The sequence below is a fragment of the Eptatretus burgeri genome, chromosome 12, assembly GCF_056783735.1.
Source record: "Eptatretus burgeri isolate ZD-2024b chromosome 12, Ebu_testis_v1, whole genome shotgun sequence".
Taxonomy (NCBI): domain Eukaryota; kingdom Metazoa; phylum Chordata; class Myxini; order Myxiniformes; family Myxinidae; genus Eptatretus; species Eptatretus burgeri.
The window spans coordinates 89828644-89846330 of record NC_140972.1 but is presented as its reverse complement, the minus strand read 5'-3'; the positions used below and the strand labels follow the sequence as shown (position 1 = coordinate 89846330).

Genomic DNA, 17687 nt, shown 5'->3' with positions numbered 1-17687 from the left:
CACACACACACACACACACACACACACACACACACACACACACACACACACACACGGGGAAATTTCAGCAGGGAAATTGACAAAATCATGAATATACTCGGTGAGAATGGTTATCCTGAGCATATAGTTAAGAGATACCTGCACAAGTTTCTAAACATGACAAAAGATCAGAAGATTGATCTGGACAAAATTAATGTCAAGTCTTCATCAGGATGCCCTGGAAAGGGCAGTCATCATGAAGGTTTGAAGTACAAATCAAACATATTGTATCCAACACGTTTCTGGCTGTGCAACCCCGAATAAACTTTACCTCTCGCCATTTGCTGACGTCAGTCAAGAAGGATGTGCTACCCACCTCACAAACCAGCAGTTATTTTATGAGTTTAAGTGCCGATGTGAAGCAAACACTAAGATTGGCTGATTGGATCAAACAACACGTCCTCTTGGTGATTCGAAGAAAGATTGTGAGGGTAAGAACACAACCAGTGCGAGCATGTAGAAATATCCAGCAACCACCCGCCACTGTATCTGCTTCATCTGCCGTTGCACAACACCTGGTTGCCAACCATATCTGTGCAGACCAGTACACAATGCAGATATGTTCAGAATATTGAGCCGAGGTCGGAGCTCGTGTCATTTACGTATGTTGAAAGCAACCTTCATCCTTACCACCGATCCAATATTATGTCGTCAAAAGGAATTTGTACGATCTCTGTGTCTATTTCAGCATGGAAAAAATCAAGGGAAGTACGGTAACAAATGGTGAATGGACCTTCCGGGAAACCCTTCCCCCCTCTCTCCAGCATGTGGTTGTAAACATCAATCATCGACGAACTCTGCTCCAGCCAATGGGAGCTCGAGGTGAAGATGATGAGCTGACCAATGGGCGTTCAGATTAACCGTGACGTCATTACGCTTGAACCAATCAGTGTCCACCTTATTGAAACTTGCATATAAAGCACGCGCCTTCACTTCTTCTTTCACTTGCTGTGATTTTTACCCTTTGGAGTGCAGCACGAAAAGCTTCTGTCACTATTATGTCGTGTCTGTTTGTATCCATATTAAAGTTCTGTAGTACCAAAAATCTGTTCATATATGTATATACATCTTCTTCTTCTTCTTCTTCTTCTTCTTCTTTCAGCTGCTCCCGTTAGGGGTCGCCACAGCGGATCATCCGTATGATCCGCATAGTGATTTGGCACATGTTTTACGCCGGATGCCCTTCCTGACGCAACCCTCGTCGCCTCTTACGACACAGGGATATGGTACACCTATTTTTTAACCGGGGTATACACCGGCCCAGTATACTGGTACTCATTTCGCCGACCTCGGAAGGATGACAGGCTGAGTCAACCCCCTTGTGTATTAATTCAGTGGCCCAACGGGACTTGAACTCAGGACCTTTTGGATCCCAAGCCGTTGCCCTAACCACTGCGCCAACACCAGGCTCTCATATATGTATATACATACATATATATATATATATATACATACATATATATATATACATATATACATATATATATACATATATATATATATATATATATATATATATATATATATATATATATATATATATATATATATATATATATGTATATATATATGTATATATATATATGTATATATATATATGTATATATATATATGTATATATATATATATATATATATATATATATATATATATATATATATATATATATATATATATACATATATACATATATACATATATACATATATACATATATACATATACATATACACACATATAGTTGTGGTTCTGCGAAACCTGCACTCCTGGGCAATAGCAAACAACATACAATGGTCCTGAGACAGTTATTTCATGAGTATCTGTTTTTGATAGCCCTTCCCTCATGTCTCATCGGTTGATGGGACTCCTATCTCCTCCTATCTATATTATTTTACTTTATTTCACACACGACCTACTTTCCTTCACGCAAGCATGCAGACCACGGCAATAGAAAGCTCATTTGCATCTGCACGCTATTTCCCATTAATAACTCACACCATTCTCAAACCAATGCTTACTTCAGACCATCACCGTACTCGGACCCCAACACTGCAACATTCTATCAACCACCACAATACCTTCCCCACGACGATCTCGACGGCCGCCATCACCATCATGAACTCACCGCACTGCAACAGCTACACCACACCACTGCTGCGATCATTCAACCACAGTTATCATCAACAACCACCACCACCTTTCGGGACCAGTGGGGACAAGGAGGTGCGCTCATGGTCTGGGCGCGCCCTCACCCCATGTTAATCTCGGAGCTCCTTCGCGTGGTGAGGTGCGGAGCAACTTGGGGGAATTTCCAGTGCCAAATCCTAACTGGGGTGGGACCAACACAGTGGTTCGAGTCCACACACCAATAAGGGCTTGGAGAAACACCCATCACTCACCTGTTCCGTTCTTAAGCACCAACCCCACTGGTAAATTATAAAAGATAGCTCTGATCTGATCTGCTGTCTTCTTCTCTTATTTTGCCTGCCCTTCCCTCATCTGGCCCGCCCATTGCCTGCTTGCCCACCCTTCTCGCATCTGACCTTGCCTTTCTTGTTCCTGGAGTCACGGAGTGGTGGAACAGATCCAGACACCAGACAGAGTGCCACCCAAGTCTGTTAAACAATTACATGTACAGACCTCTTTACACTCACGTCAAGTCTATTCCTCTCATGTTCTTTCCTTTGTTTCTGAAACCCTGACGCATCTTTAAACCTTCCTCTCTGCCTCATCGGCCAATCACCGCACCTCCACAAATCACGCACCGTAGACACCCCCAGTTTTCTTCCCTCCTCCCCCCTCTTAAGCAACTGGGCTTGCGCTTGTCCATCGGCCACGCCAGGTATTCTCGAGGTCGCAATCACCTCGAGCTGTCTTTATCTTTCTTGCGATTCTAATTTCCTCGGGGGTGTGTCTGATGGCACCTGTCGCATTCGTGTAAAGTTAAGAATGATAAAAAGAACTTACACAGGTTAGCTCTGCACTGTGTCCTCCTTTGTAAATACTTGCATATATTTTGCCAAACACCACAAATCCTTGCTTTCCCCTGCTGTACATATTTATTTTGTAATAAAACCTTTTATTGTTCCACATGCCTTTCCTCACCCTCACTTTATAAATAAATTGCTTGTATTGTGAATGTACCCATTTTGTCCTGTCTTTTCCACCATTGGTCCAGCATAGTCTACACACAGGTAAGCCGGGAAGTTGTGCCCCACTAATTTGCTCTTATTAGCCGGTGCATACTTGGCAGCTCCGCTCGGCTGCACCTGATACGGGAAGTTCATTCAAGTACGCATCGAGGACACGAAACTTGCTTGGTACGGTCAATCCACCAGAAACGGTAACATGCAAAGTCGTGTAACCCTGCCAGGATTGGCAGTACAAATCAGCATTTGTGGTTGCTTCGCAACCTGCCAGCGTACCGAGTTATCTGTGCCTGGCGGCCTCAGGACAGGGTGATCAGGAGGAATCCGAGTACTTCCCCTCATGGTTGAACTCAAATCTCGGATCTGTAACAATATACACACACAGTCGTATACATTGTACTTAAAATGTCTTGCTGTTAAGTTTAATATTTTTCACAATGTCCTTTCCATATTCACTTTTGGCCCGTCTAGTTATTTTCGTAATCTGTAGAGGATGTTCTAGTAATGTCATATGAAACCATGGAGAACTTTTTAATACCTGGATGTAGAAGCTCATTGGAATAAAAGAAAAATAGAGGGCAAAGGATCAACAGAAAAAGTGAGGTGAAAAGCAAATGCTGAAGGAAACATGTATCACAGCACAATCTCACCTTACATCCATTCAAGCGGTGGAATCGAAAGTCCTGATAATGAACTGCAGTTTCTCAACAGGATGTTGAGGTGCATGGCCTGCTCCCCAACAACCCCAGACAGGTTGATGGCTTGACAGTTTTATAACACCTCATTTCAGGTTTCAACACACCTATCGTCTTGACTCTTTGTGTGTGCATAACGAGTCCGACTAGGCAACACTTACTCAGCGAGCAACCCAAACCTGATCACCTTTCCCAAATCCAGACTAAATTATCAACTTTAATGAAACCCTCTTCTCTCGATTGGGGAATTGCCTCCCTCCGTCTAATTGTGTTGTTATCTCATCTCTTAAAAATAACAAGCCATCGCTGTCTCATGTTATCCCTGATTCCTATTCCTGAACATCTATATTTTCAATGGCTCTTCTGTCCACTCACGCTTTTCTACATTTACCCTGATTTGTAGCCTTGCCAGCTTACATCTTCCTCATATACTCAATGAACTCGGTTTCCTTATTCTATCTGTTTGTTATGTTACCAAATGTTCATTCCTTCTCCATTTCATCGAACTCGCTTGTACGCCAACTCTCTCTGCTCTTTTGCTGTGTCAAAATTACTCCTCTGTCATCCAGCTCTTCCACAAACCTCAGTCTCTGTTTAAAAACACAAAAACATGAGGAGAGGAAGTATAGGTGAAAGGGGGATAGGATCTCAGTGGGTGTATAATAGCACCCCCTGTGATTGGGAGATAAACGAGAGAAACCATGATGAAGTGGTGGTGGACAACAAACTTGAAATGATGTAGGAAAGATGTCATGATGCCAGACTCGGGAAGACAGTTCCACATGCAGGTGAAGATGGAGAAGAATGGAGGCAATTACTGAACCATGACTTAGGGATAGGGTGGGGACTGGTGGTCGTATGGCAGCTTAGCTGCTGGAGTAGCTATCATTTCTTGAAGCGCGACTGTGTCGCTGATGCAGTGCCCCTCTACCAGTACACACACTGGAACTGGTGCTCATTTCGCCGACCTCGGAAGGATGACAGGCTGAATCAACCACCCCCTGGTGTATTAATTCAGCGGTCGACGGGGCTTGAACTCAGGACCCTAGGATCCCAAGCTGCCACCCTAACCACTGAGCCAACACCAGGCTAGGGTGGGGACTCATAAAGGGTAGGCATACAAGAGAGAGGGTGGGAGGATCAAAACCAAAAGAGAGACCGAGACCAAGAGGCCACCAACCTGCCTGCTGTGAGTGAGTATCAGATCTTGAGATTTGGTGCCCTGCAGTGGAGAAGACACGGGGGAAGGGGGGGGGGTGAAGCATGGGGAGGGATTAGTCTCCAGGGTCTCAATTGAGGAAAATGGAAAGCGACAGCAGGCAGCAGTTCATAATGCAATAGAATATGGCTCCTCACTTTGGATGAAGGCCTTGTAACATTGTTCATAAACCGAGGAAAGACAGCCAGGCAGAGAATTCCACTGCATCGGACAGCTTGGAGACTTAATCTGCCCAAGACAGGTTATATCAGATTGTGAGAGCCAGGAACTCCAGAGGCTGACCACAGAAACAAATTTGGGGATTATTCAACCGGTCCTTATGGAGGGACAAATCAGTGTGGGACATTCTTGCATGAAAATACATGTTCCAGGTAGCCGACCGCTTGATTATTTTCTCGTGGTTGGCAGAAAGAGATGCTGCCACAGGTTGATTTACAGATGGGTGGTGGAACGGTTGATCCTTCACAGAGCAGTCAATTGCCAGATGATATAAAATGGGGTTTTCCAGTGATGAAGGGAGATCATTGAATTTAACTCGGAACAGGCATACTTTGTTTCAAGGCATATTTCATGTGGGGTTTTCAGAGGGGAAGGGGTGGGTTGTGGGGGGGGGGGGGTTGGATTAAAACTCAGCCGTAAACTTGGAATTTTGCCAGGTATCAGCGCACACTGACAGCTATTGAAAGGCACCTTTGGTTATTTAACGTTCATAAGCAGAATGGACAACTGGTTTAATGCCCCCTTTCAAAATGTGACATATTGTATGATGCAACAGACTAACAAGGGGGATACTTTTGTACTTTGCGTCGTTTCATTCGGAAATTGAAATTGAAAGAGCATACTACCTGTGACCTTTCCCATCTGTCCTGTTGTTCTGGAACACGTGTTTGAGTGGGCCTCCGCTGTGTGACAGGGCGCACAACAGTCAGGTAGGGGGTCAACATCACACTGGCCAGAAGAAGGCGAGCAGGTATCGAGTTTATGGAGAACAAGAAGAGGGCCGGCAGAGAGCGCCATTGTCAGCATGAGTGAAAACAGCGTGCAATGATTGCTTTCAAAACACGAGTCTCAAAGGCCAAAGACGGGACGATATCATTCACATTCACAACATAACATAACATAACATTTGTTTGAATGGAATGTTTGTCTGCCGAACAGCTCTGGGTTTTGTTGCGTCCCAAAAATGGCCGATATAATCCTCGAGACAGAGACCACGTATGATGGAATTGAAGAATGGGAATGCGTGGAGAGTTCCTGAGATTCATAAAGATCCGTCATGGTTTTTCCAACGACAAATTGAGCCCATTTGAGTATAGAAGGTAAAGGATAGACAAATTGCACGAACCTTCCCATCTGAGATCGCATATTTTATAGTGTATATTCTGACGAATCGGACCCTGACGGGCCTTAAAAACAGCCACGAGAATGGCGGCGGAAAACTTCCACTTTTCTCCGAGGAATTCATCCCGAGTGGCAGCTCAACCGACTCGATCGCCTTGAAACTAGTACAGCATCTCGCCACCTCCCGACTCTCATTTCTTTATCCGTCACCCCTCTGTGTGTAACATTCGCTCTTCGACTCTTTCTTCTAGGCTCCCTGTGATCCGTCGCCGTCCAACCCAATGGCACGGAACACCGTGTTGCACCCCCTCGGATTCCGGTCAGGGCCTCCCCGTGCGTGCTGTGCCATGACGGCCATGCAGTGCCCGCGTGAAAAGGGAATTTCTCGGAGCGAACAATGCGCGCTTTGTGCAGCTGTCACTGTGGCGAGTGCCCAGCAGCACGCCGGCTCCCGCACCCGACTCGGTCTACAGCCCGACGCACCGACAGAACCGCTGGTTCGTCGCTTGGATGTTCACTTTTGACTGACGGGACAGAAAATTACAGCAAGCAACCGTAAGCAACCAAAGTAATGGTGAATGACCGTGCATTGATGATGCACAATCGTGTAAATAGCCACAAGTGAGCGCAGGGACTGTTGATTTTTCTCTCCAATATCAAGAATCACTCTGTTCTTTACGATTTAAAAGGAACATAGAGGATGTCTATTTGGACACATTACATCATCTTTACAATGGCTAAAGGGGAGGTCTAGATCCCCACTCCCACATTTCTCGTTGCTCTAGTTTGGTGGATCTCTAACACACCCTAAAGGCTTCACACCCGCTCGAGCCTCAGCGTCTTGTTTTGGACGCGAAGACATACGGAGTGGGGTTCCTTCTAACCCAGCGAGAGCGTTAAATTGAAAGAGTCTGTATAAATGTACTAAATTATTCATTCCACACTACTTTGTATGCCACGGACAAATTCCCGAAAGGAAGCATTTTGCTTTAATTCAATATTTAATGATGTTATGCAGTTGGATGGCATCACGTGCTTCACCCTCCTCTCATTTGATCATCCCTTTTACCGCCTGAGAGATGCCCATTTTACTTGATGTTGGAGGAGCTCTTTTCAACTATTTCCACATTTTAATCTCAGCCATTTGCAGTTTTTACTCCAAACTATTACCAGGTTTTACTGTTGGGTCTTTCCACCTTATACTCCAGACTGGTTCAATGTTTGAATCCAGGTTCTTTCCACATTTTAATTCTGGCTTTACACATTTTAACAGCTTTCCACATTTTCATCTCAGCAATTTCTAAATTTTAGTTCGGTTTTTTTTTTCCGGTTTTGAGTCCCAGATATTTCCAGGTTTTACTCTCGGGTATCTCCAGTTTTTACTTCTGACTCGTTTGCGGTTTTACTGCAAGTTGTTTCCACATTTCAATGCCGGCTCGTTCCACATTTTCGTTCTGTTTTTTTTCCAGTTTTTACTATCGGCTATTTCCAGCTTTTACTCCTGAACTGTTAGTGGGGCAACTTAGCGTAACAATTGTGCATTTTGTGAGGAAAGCACCAAATTTGACACACTAGTCGCCTATCATATTATGAACAGTTTTGGATATTGGGCCATCTCAAAATTTTTGATGGCAGTGGAAAATGGCTGCCACAGCCATAAGCGGCTGAATTTGAGATGGCCCAATATCCAAATCTGTTCATAATATGATAGGCGACTAGTGTGTCACATTTGGTGCTTTCCTCACAAAATGCACAATTGTTATGCTATATTTAGCTAAGTTTCCCCACGAGTATGATGTTTTCCTCCTGGCTCGTTCCACCTTATTCCCGGCCCATTCCGCCCCTTATTCCCGGCCCGTTCCGCCCCTTATTCCCGTCCCGTTCCGCCCCTTATTCCCGGCCCGTTCCGCCCCTTATTCCCGGCCCGTTCCGCCCCTTATTCCCGGCCCGTTCCGCCCCTTATTCCCGGCCCGTTCCGCTATTTATATTCCCGGCCCGTTCCGCCCCTTATTCCCGGCCCGTTCCGCTATTTATATTCCCGGCCCGTTCCGCCCCTTATTCCCGGCCCGTTCCGCCCCTTATTCCCGGCCCGTTCCGCCCCTTATTCCCGGCCCGTTCCGCCCCTTATTCCCGGCCCGTTCCGCCCCTTATTCCCGGCCCTTTCCGCCCCTTATTCCCGGCCCTTTCCGCCCCTTACCGCCGGATCTTTCCGCCCCTTAACTCCGGCTCTTTCCGCCCCTTAACTCCGGCTCTTTGCGCCCCTTACCGCCTGCTCTTTGCGCCCCTTAACGCCGGCTCTTTGCGCCCCTTAACTCCGGCTCTTTGCGCCCCTCAACTCCGGCTCCTTGCGCCCCTCAACTCCGGCTCCTTGCGCCCCTCAACTCCGGCTCCTTGCGCCCCTCAACTCCGGCTCCTTGCGCCCCTCAACTCCGGCTCCTTGCGCCCCTCAACTCCGGCTCCTTGCGCCCCTCAACTCCGGCTCTTTGCGCCCCTCAACTCCGGCTCTTTGCGCCCCTTAACTCCGGCTCTTTGCGCCCCTTAACTCCGGCTCTTTGCGCCCCTTAACTCCGGCTCTTTGCGCCCCGTAACTCCGGCTCTTTGCGCCCCGTAACTCCGGCTCTTTGCGCCCCGTAACTCCGGCTCTTTGCGCCCCTTAACTCCGGCTCTTTGCGCCCCTTAACTCCGGCTCTTTGCGCCCCTTAACTCCGGCTCTTTGCGCCCCTCAACTCCGGCTCTTTGCGCCCCTCAACTCCGGCTCTTTGCGCCCCTCAACTCCGGCTCTTTGCGCCCCTCAACTCCGGCTCTTTGCGCCCCTCAACTCCGGCTCTTTGCGCCCCTCAACTCCGGCTCTTTGCGCCCCTCAACTCCGGCTCTTTGCGCCCCTCAACTCCGGCTCTTTGCGCCCCTCAACTCCGGCTCTTTGCGCCCCTCAACTCCGGCTCTTTGCGCCCCTCAACTCCGGCTCTTTGCGCCCCTCAACTCCGGCTCTTTGCGCCCCTCAACTCCGGCTCTTTGCGCCCCTCAACTCCGGCTCTTTGCGCCCCTCAACTCCGGCTCTTTGCGCCCCTCAACTCCGGCTCTTTGCGCCCCTCAACTCCGGCTCTTTCCGCCCCTCAACTCCGGCTCTTTCCGCCCCTCAACTCCGGCTCTTTCCGCCCCTCAACTCCGGCTCTTTGCGCCCGTTAACTCCGGCTCTTTCCGCCCGTTAACTCCGGCTCTTTCCGCCCGTTAACTCCGGCTCTTTCCGCCCGTTAACTCCGGCTCTTTGCGCCGCTTACCGCCGGCTCTTTGCACCCCTGAACTCCAGCTCTTTCCGCCCCTTAACTCCGGCTCTTTGCACTCCTTACCGCCGGCTCTTTGCGCCCCTTAACTCCGGCTCTTTGCGCCCCTTAACTCCGGCTCTTTGCGCCCCTTAACTCCGGCTCTTTGCGCCCCTTAACTCCGGCTCTTTGCGCCCCTTAACTCCGGCTCTTTGCGCCCCTTAACTCCGGCTCTTTGCACCCCTTACCGCCGACCCTTTCGCCCCTTAACTCCGGCCCTTTCCGCCCTTTAACTCCGGCTCTTTGCGCCCCTTACCGCCGACTTTCGCCCCTTAACTCCGGCTCTTTCGCCCCTTAACTCCGGCTCTTTCCGCCCCTTAACTCCGGCTCTTTCCACCCCTTAACTCCGGCTCTTTCCGCCCCTTAACTCCGGCTCTTTCTGCCCCTTAACTCCGGCTCTTTGCGCCCCTTAACTCCGGCTCTTTCGCCCCTTAACTCCGGCTCTTTCCGCCCCTTAACTCCGGCTCTTTCCGCCCCTTAACTCCGGCTCTTTGCGCCGCTTACTGCCAGCTCTTTGCACCCCTGAACTCCAGCTCTTTCTGCCCCTTAACTCCGGCTCTTTGCACTCCTTACCGCCGGCTCTTTGCGCCCCTTAATTCCGGCTCTTTGTGCCCCTTAACTCCGGCTCTTTGCGCCCCTTAACTCCGGCTCTTTGCGCCCCTTAACTCCGGCTCTTTGCGCCCCTTAACTCTGGCTCTTTGCGCCCCTTACCACCGGCTCTTTCCGCCCCTTAACTCCAGCTCTTTCACCCCTTAACTCCGGCTCTTTCCGCCCCTTACCTCCGGCTCTTTCCGCCCCTTACCTCCGGCTCTTTCCGCCCCTTAACTCCGGCTCTTTCCGCCCCTTAACTCCGGCTCTTTCCGCCCCTTAACTCCGGCTCTTTCCGCCCCTTAACTCCGGCTCTTTCCGCCCCTTAACTCCGGCTCTTTGCGCCCCTTAACTCCGGCTCTTTGCGCCCCTTAACTCCGGCTCTTTGCGCCCCTTAACTCCGGCTCTTTGCGCCCCTTAACTCCGGCTCTTTGCGCCCCTTAACTCCGGCTCTTTCCGCCCCTTAACTCCGGCTCTTTCCGCCCCTTAACTCCGGCTCTTTCCGCCCCTTAACTCCGGCTCTTTCCGCCCCTTAACTCCGGCTCTTTCCGCCCCTTAACTCCGGCTCTTTGCACCCCTGAACTCCAGCTCTTTCCGCCCCTTAACTCCGGCTCTTTGCACTCCTTACCGCCGGCTCTTTGCGCCCCTTAACTCCGGCTCTTTGCGCCCCTTAACTCCGGCTCTTTGCGCCCCTTAACTCCGGCTCTTTGCGCCCCTTAACTCCGGGTCTTTGTGCCCCTTACCGCCGGCTCTTTGCACCCCTTACCGCCGGCTCTTTCACCCCTTAACTCCGGCTCTTTCCGCCCCTTAACTCCGGTTCTTTGCACCCCTTACCGCCGACTCTTTCCACCCCTTAACTCCGGCTCTTTCCGCCCCTTAACTCCGGCTCTTTGCGCCGGTTACCGCCGGCTCTTTGCACCCCTGAACTCCAGCTCTTTCCGCCCCTTAACTCCGGCTCTTTGTGCTCCTTACCGCCGGCTCTTTGCGCCCCTTAACTCCGACTCTTTATCCCCTTAACTCCGCTCTTTCCGGCCCTTAACTCCGGCTCTTTCCGGCCCTTAACTCCGGCTCTTTGCGCCCCTTACCGCCGGCTCTTTCCACCTTTAACTCCGGCTCTTTGCACCCCTTACCGCCGGCTCCTTGCAACCCTTACCGCCGGCTCTTTCTGCCCGTTACCACCGGCTCTTTCCGCCCCTTAACTCCGGCTCTTTCCGCCCCTTAACTCCGGCTCTTTCCGCCCCTTAACTCCGGCTCTTTGCGCCCCTTACCGCCGGCTCTTTGCGCCCCTTAACTCCGGCTCTTTGCGCCCCTTACCGCCGGCTCTTTGCACCCCTTACCGCCGGCTCTTTCACCCCTTACCGCTGGCTCTTTCCACCCCTTTTTTCCAGTTTTTCCTTCTGACTCGTTTGCGGTTTTACTCCAGGTTTTTACGAAAATTTAATGCCGGCTCTTAATGTTTCAATATCTTCCACGGTTTCATCCCGGTTCTTTCCAGGTTTTAATTCCTTTTTTTTGCAGTTTTTACTCCCGGCTATTTCCAAGTTTTACTCCCGGCTCTTTCCAAGTTTTACTCCCGGCTATTCCCGCCTCGTGCTGCCGGCTCTTTCCACCTTTTTCTTCAGCATTTCTAAATGCATTCCACCACAGCTTCATTGACGTTCCAACTTCGCGCGTCGCCGCAGGCTTCGTTCCACACCCTCCCCACATACACCCTCCTCCTCCTCTTTCACCAACATCACCCTGCATGCCTCTAAAACCTTGCATCAGTTTCTTCCTTCACCCTGCGAGCCTCGATACCGTCATCTCTACTGCACTACTTTACCCTTTCCACCACCATCTCCACTCATGTCGTATCTCTCCCGTACCCAAACCCTATACCACGCTGCGACCCTTGTTCCGGTGATACCACCAACTCCGCACCCATAGCTCTCGCCCCCCACCTACTCGCACCTCCCTCCAGCTGGCTCGGTGCGCCGGAGAGCGCACCTTGCGGGCCGGGACCTCGCGGTGCAGTGGAGATGATCGTAGTACTGCCTTCTCGCGAAGTCCTCTTTTTGGCGTGGTCCAGTAGGCCTCCGCTCTCGCCCACGGCCGGGTCTCTGCGCTTCCCTCTTCTCCTGCTCTCGTCCCTCGCGCTGTGGTCCATGTGCACCCCGAGCGCCTCTGCGGACAGGCACACGGTGTACTGGAACACCAGCAACGCTCGGTAAGGCTCAAACGACGTCAGCACACTCACTCACTTTCTTATTCAGCATACCTGGTGCGACTTTACCATTTCCCTCTCTCGGTCCACCCGAGTGGTCGAGAACAGGTTCACTGCCCAAGTGCAGTGGATCACCGGATTGTCATAAACACCTGTGCAGGTGACGATTATGTTGTCAGAATGGTGCAGAGGTCGTGAGTGCATTTACTTTTGAACTGTCCAGTCTGGGTACGATTCCCGACCCAACAGTAAACTGTCAAATTGGTGCTTCACAGACACAGCGTTCCATCGCAAAGTACGCCGACCCTTGGCGAGACATTAAGTTGGGTGTCCCATCTGCTACCACAAGTTGATGCAAGTTAAATATCCTTATCGGTGTCTTTCACAAGGAGTAGGCGAGTTATCGCCGGCACCATGGTCAAATTACATGAACACCATGATCAGCCGATTCGTGAAAGACTCTGCTCGACCGTTTCCCACGGCAGACCCCACAATCGAAGGTGAGAATAACGGTAGTTGTACATGTAACAGTAGTTTATGATGAACATTCATGTAAATATGTTTGTTGCATCGTTGCGTGCATAAACCTGACCAAACACGTTTAATTTCATGAAACATCTGCTCACCTGTTACCTGTTCGGCTCGTGACGAGTGCAGTAGTTGTATCACTGATCGCAGTCGCATCCTCTCCCCCCCTCCCCCACGAATACCCTCACCAACCCGACCTTCGACCTCCACTCCTTATCAACCTACCTTGATGAGCTGATCCGGTAACACGATCAATATTAATGAGCTGATTGTTCATGTTTATAAACAGACGAGGTCGTCAATTATATACAGGTTTATGTGTTGGGAGACAAGGTGGTTGTAAAAGTCTCGTTGTGGTTCAAACTACCTTCATCCTCGTGAAGGTAAAAACTTGATGGGTTTACACCATCCTCTCCGATTGGCTGTAGATTTGAGTTTTTATAATGATCCGTAATGATATAATCCGAGTGACGTATTTGGAGCGACCTGAGGGCCGAGGGGCAATGATGAGGAGAGGGAGGGTCTCTTGATGACGCAGCTCACGCAGGCGGAGTAACCACAACGGAATGCGCGTTTGGGACCGGGAGAGTCGTGGTTATAAAAATGCAGACGAGCTGCTACTTGCTCCCCCAAGCCCAAATATCCCGGTGCTGGGCGAACTCGCTGGCGGGAAGCGCAACGCACCGGGGAAAGTTCGCTCCACGTGCGCAACATGAAGACAAATAAATAAATAAATAAACAAACGAATGAATGCACCAACGTGAGAGGAAAGTCGAAACATCGATCGTCTCGTAATCGAACGGAATTGAAGGCATTTCTCGAGCAGGGAAAGCAGCGTAAACCGCGAGTAGGCGAGTGAACGGCGGAGGTCGTTACGGGGTCTGTTGGGGTCGCGCTCAAAGTGGATCCAGAGCCCAACCGCACGAGGCCTCCATCCCGAGTGCTTCCCATCTGCGAGCAAGGCTTCCCTCCCCGCCCCCGCCCTCGCCCGAGCAGCCGAGCGGCACGCATTAGCGATCTCCCCGTGACCCCCATTTCCCGTCGCACATGCGAGGGTTCTGAACACACGCAGCCATTTTAACACGTGTGGGCCACCATTGGACGGACACACGCGTGCAGCAGGACATTTACACGGAGTCCTTGATGTTTTTAAAATGTTCACCTGAACGTGCTTCGCCATCGCTGCGTGCCTTGTTGGCTTCATTACAACCGTGATGCCGGAGCTGGCAAGGTACATTGAGCTCGGTGACTGCATCACGTGATCTGGGCAACCACGATGTGGACGATTGATGCTTTTAACAGGAGCTGTTGGAGGGAAAATCTCCGAGGGGGGGGGGGGGTTGGTGAGGATAAGACTTCTGAGGGCATAGAGGAGTGTTCAGGGTGCTAGACGGAAGAGCTCTATTAAAGGGCATGGAGGGGGCTCGGTCGGGGAGGGTTGTTGGAGGTAATACGTCTGAGAATAAGGAGGGTCTGCTGGAGGGGGAGGGGAGGATCTGCTGGATGGAAGCAAACATAGCAACATATCTGAAAAAAAAAACTACTTTCTTGGAAACCGATGAGGAACATGCACGCGATATTGAGTGGCTACAGGTGTTACTTTGTCCAGGTGCTGCGTTTATTACCTGCACATGATGTGGGGTGTTTAAAGTGGAATAAACTGGAAGCAGGTGATGATTGTAAGCGCATCAAAAACGACTCTATACATACAACAATGCACGGATTCTCCATTCACGACAATCCGGTCATTCACCTTGGGGAGGTGTGTTGGTGTGCGAGCCTTGTACGTTCACCGATCCAAGTGAACACCCATGAAGTTCCCAAGGCTATAAATGTCCTTACCTTCCTTCTTGTGTAATTTAGGATTGAGGAACCTCAACGAAATAAATTACAAATCAAGCGAATAACAAACTCTTTGGAACATTCAAACTGCAAAACCACTTTCACTCTCCCCCAATGTTTTGGTTCCAGGAGACCCTGATCCCTGTTCACCTCCCGAGACCCCAGACCACCCGATATGACGTGATCTGCATCGTCCTTGATCCTCATCTGCGTCTCTCGTTCCCACTTTGTAAACAAGTTGTTCAACAACTTTATAAACCCCAACCACCATTCACCCTATTCGGGGAGAGTGCAAGCGGATAACCACCACATTGTTGCCAACTACTTTATATTAGATACGTTGTTCCCAACGACTTTGCAACTACATTGTTCCCAGCAACCACTTTGTGGGTACGTTGTTCTTTGCTGAAACGGTGTTGATTTCCACATCTTTGTCCTTATTGGTGGTACATTCGAACACCCCCTCCACCTTTTCAAGAAAAATGAAAAAAATGAATTATTCATTCAATAATTATGTCATATTTTTCACCCTTCCCTGACCGAAGACTTTATAAACACTTTTATTAAAATAAAACAAACATCTTTTTTGCCCCCCAACCAGGCCCCCAACCAAACCCCCCACCAGGCCTCCAACCAGGTCCCCAAACCCGCTCCCCAAACTCGGCCCCCAAACCAGGTGGCCAAACTAGGCTCCTAACCAGGCCACCAAACGAAGCCCCCAGCCAGGCCACCAACCAGGCCCCCAAACAAGGCCCCCAACCAGGCCTCCAAACCAGACCCCCAAACAAGGCCCCCAAACAGCCCCCCAAACAAGGCCCCCAAACCAGACCCCAAACCAGGCTCCCAACCAAGCCCCCAACCAGGCCCCCAAACTAGGCTCCTAACCAGGCCACCAAACGAAGCCCCCAACCAGGCCACCAACTAGGCCCCCAAACAAGGCCCCCAACCAAGCCTCCAAACCAGACCCCTAGCCAGGCTCCCAACACACCCCCAAACAAGGCCCCCAAACCAGACCCCTAACCAGGCTCCCAACCAAGCCCCCAACCAGGCCTCCAACCAGGCCCCCAAACTAGGCTCCTAACCAGGCCACCAACCAGGCCCCCAAACCAAGCCCTCAACCAGGCCCCTAACCAGGCCACCAACCAGGCCCCCAAACCAAGCCCCCAATTAGGCCTCAGACCAGCTCACGGCTTATGTTTTGGTTTCTGACAGTCTGTCTGTCTATCCGAAGCCTTGACTCGAAAATGACTGAATACGTTTCTTTCATATCTGGCACATGTCTGCAACAATATCTGGGCACAAGACACGTCACATGATATGTAGATCAGATCCAACTCATGGGGCACACGATGTTATTTCCGAATTTTATTATTAAATTTTTGTTTGCAGAAGAGTACAGGATTGTCGTCAGGAACCATTATTTATTTATATACACTTTAACATTCCACGACCAAAACAGAACTTCCCATTATTTATTTATATACACTTTGCCATTCCACCACCAAAACAGAACTTACAATTATTTATTTTTTTATGTAGAATGTACGTGTCCCATTATATAGTGTGTTTTCAGCGGGTGTCCTCGATGAAGACTTGCCTTGTTTTCCCTGAATTACTTCCCCGAGATGTCAAATCTTATATATTTTTTTAAAATAGGAACACCCACTCCCTATGTGAGTGGCCAGGCAGGTGAGGAGGGCTTGGGAGTGGGGTGTTGTGTGTGTGTGTGTGTGTGTGTGTGTGTGTGTGTGTGTGTGTGTGTGTGTGTGTGTGTGTGTGTGTGTGTGTGTGTGTGTGTGTGTGTGTGTGTGTGTGTGTGTGTGTGTGTGTGTGTGTGTGTGTGTGTGTGTGTGTGTGCGCGCGCGCGCGCGCACCATTCTACATAGTTGAATTACATTTGAATTCAAAATCCTTTTCGCCTTAATCATACATTTTCACACATGCTTTGGTTATGATGTTTTCCACTCAGCCATGTTAGTATTAGTATTATTATTATTACTATTTTTTATTTATTTATTTTTTTGTATTCCTTGTCGAGGCTCGTGTGAGAGCTAAAATTAATATTATTGTTATTATTACGATTATAATTGTGACTATTATAACCATGATTATAATTCTTACTGTTATTATAATGAACATTATTTTGTAATAACGTTAATATATAATAATAATTATTTGATTTATTCATGTAAAAACACCAAACAAAGTAGTCTGAAGACCATTGGTACAGTTTACATTGTAAAGTATACAAAAATTTGAATGGTTTATATTGTAAAGTATATGAAAATTGGTATTGTTTACATTGTATAGTAAACTAAAATTGGTATTGTTTACATTGTATAGTAAACTAAAATTGGTATTGTTTACATTGTATAGTAAACTAAAATTGGTATTGTTTACATTGTATAGTAAACTAAAATTGGTTTTGTTTACATTGTAGAGTAAACTAAAATTGGTATTGTTTACATTGTATAGTAGACTAAAATTGGTATTGTTGACATTGTATAGTACACTAAAATTGGTATAGTTTGCATTGTAAAGTACACTAAAATTGGTATGCTTTACAATGTGGAAAAATTGCTTAAATTCCTTTAAAAATCTTCTTCTCCAGATTCACCAGTCAGAATGCTACCAAATTTGCATTACAACATTAGGCCAGGTTAGGGATGTTAAATTGCGGAGGTCATGCCAATCACTTGACCGGAAGTGTGTCAAAATGGCCGATTGTCAATTTTTGGAAAAATTGCGTAAATATCTTCAACA

At 48.8% G+C, this 17687-nt stretch overlaps 1 protein-coding gene across 5 annotated transcripts in view; it reads left to right on the top strand.

Moving 5' to 3' along the window:
- The first annotated feature begins 6744 nt into the window (after positions 1-6744).
- The window catches only part of LOC147016109 (ephrin-A4-like), an 84241-nt gene continuing 73298 nt past the window's right edge, over positions 6745-17687 (top strand). The window contains exon 1 of one of the 5 annotated variants that reach the window (XM_085848802.1): positions 6745-6998. In XM_085848802.1, the coding sequence (XP_085704928.1) occupies positions 6841-6998 (158 nt within the window). In that variant the 5' untranslated portion in view covers positions 6745-6840. Of the gene's footprint in view, positions 6999-11868; positions 12558-17687 lie in introns of those variants that run through there. The other 4 variants (XM_085848804.1, XM_085848801.1, XM_085848803.1 and 1 more) reach the window with 4 other exon arrangements.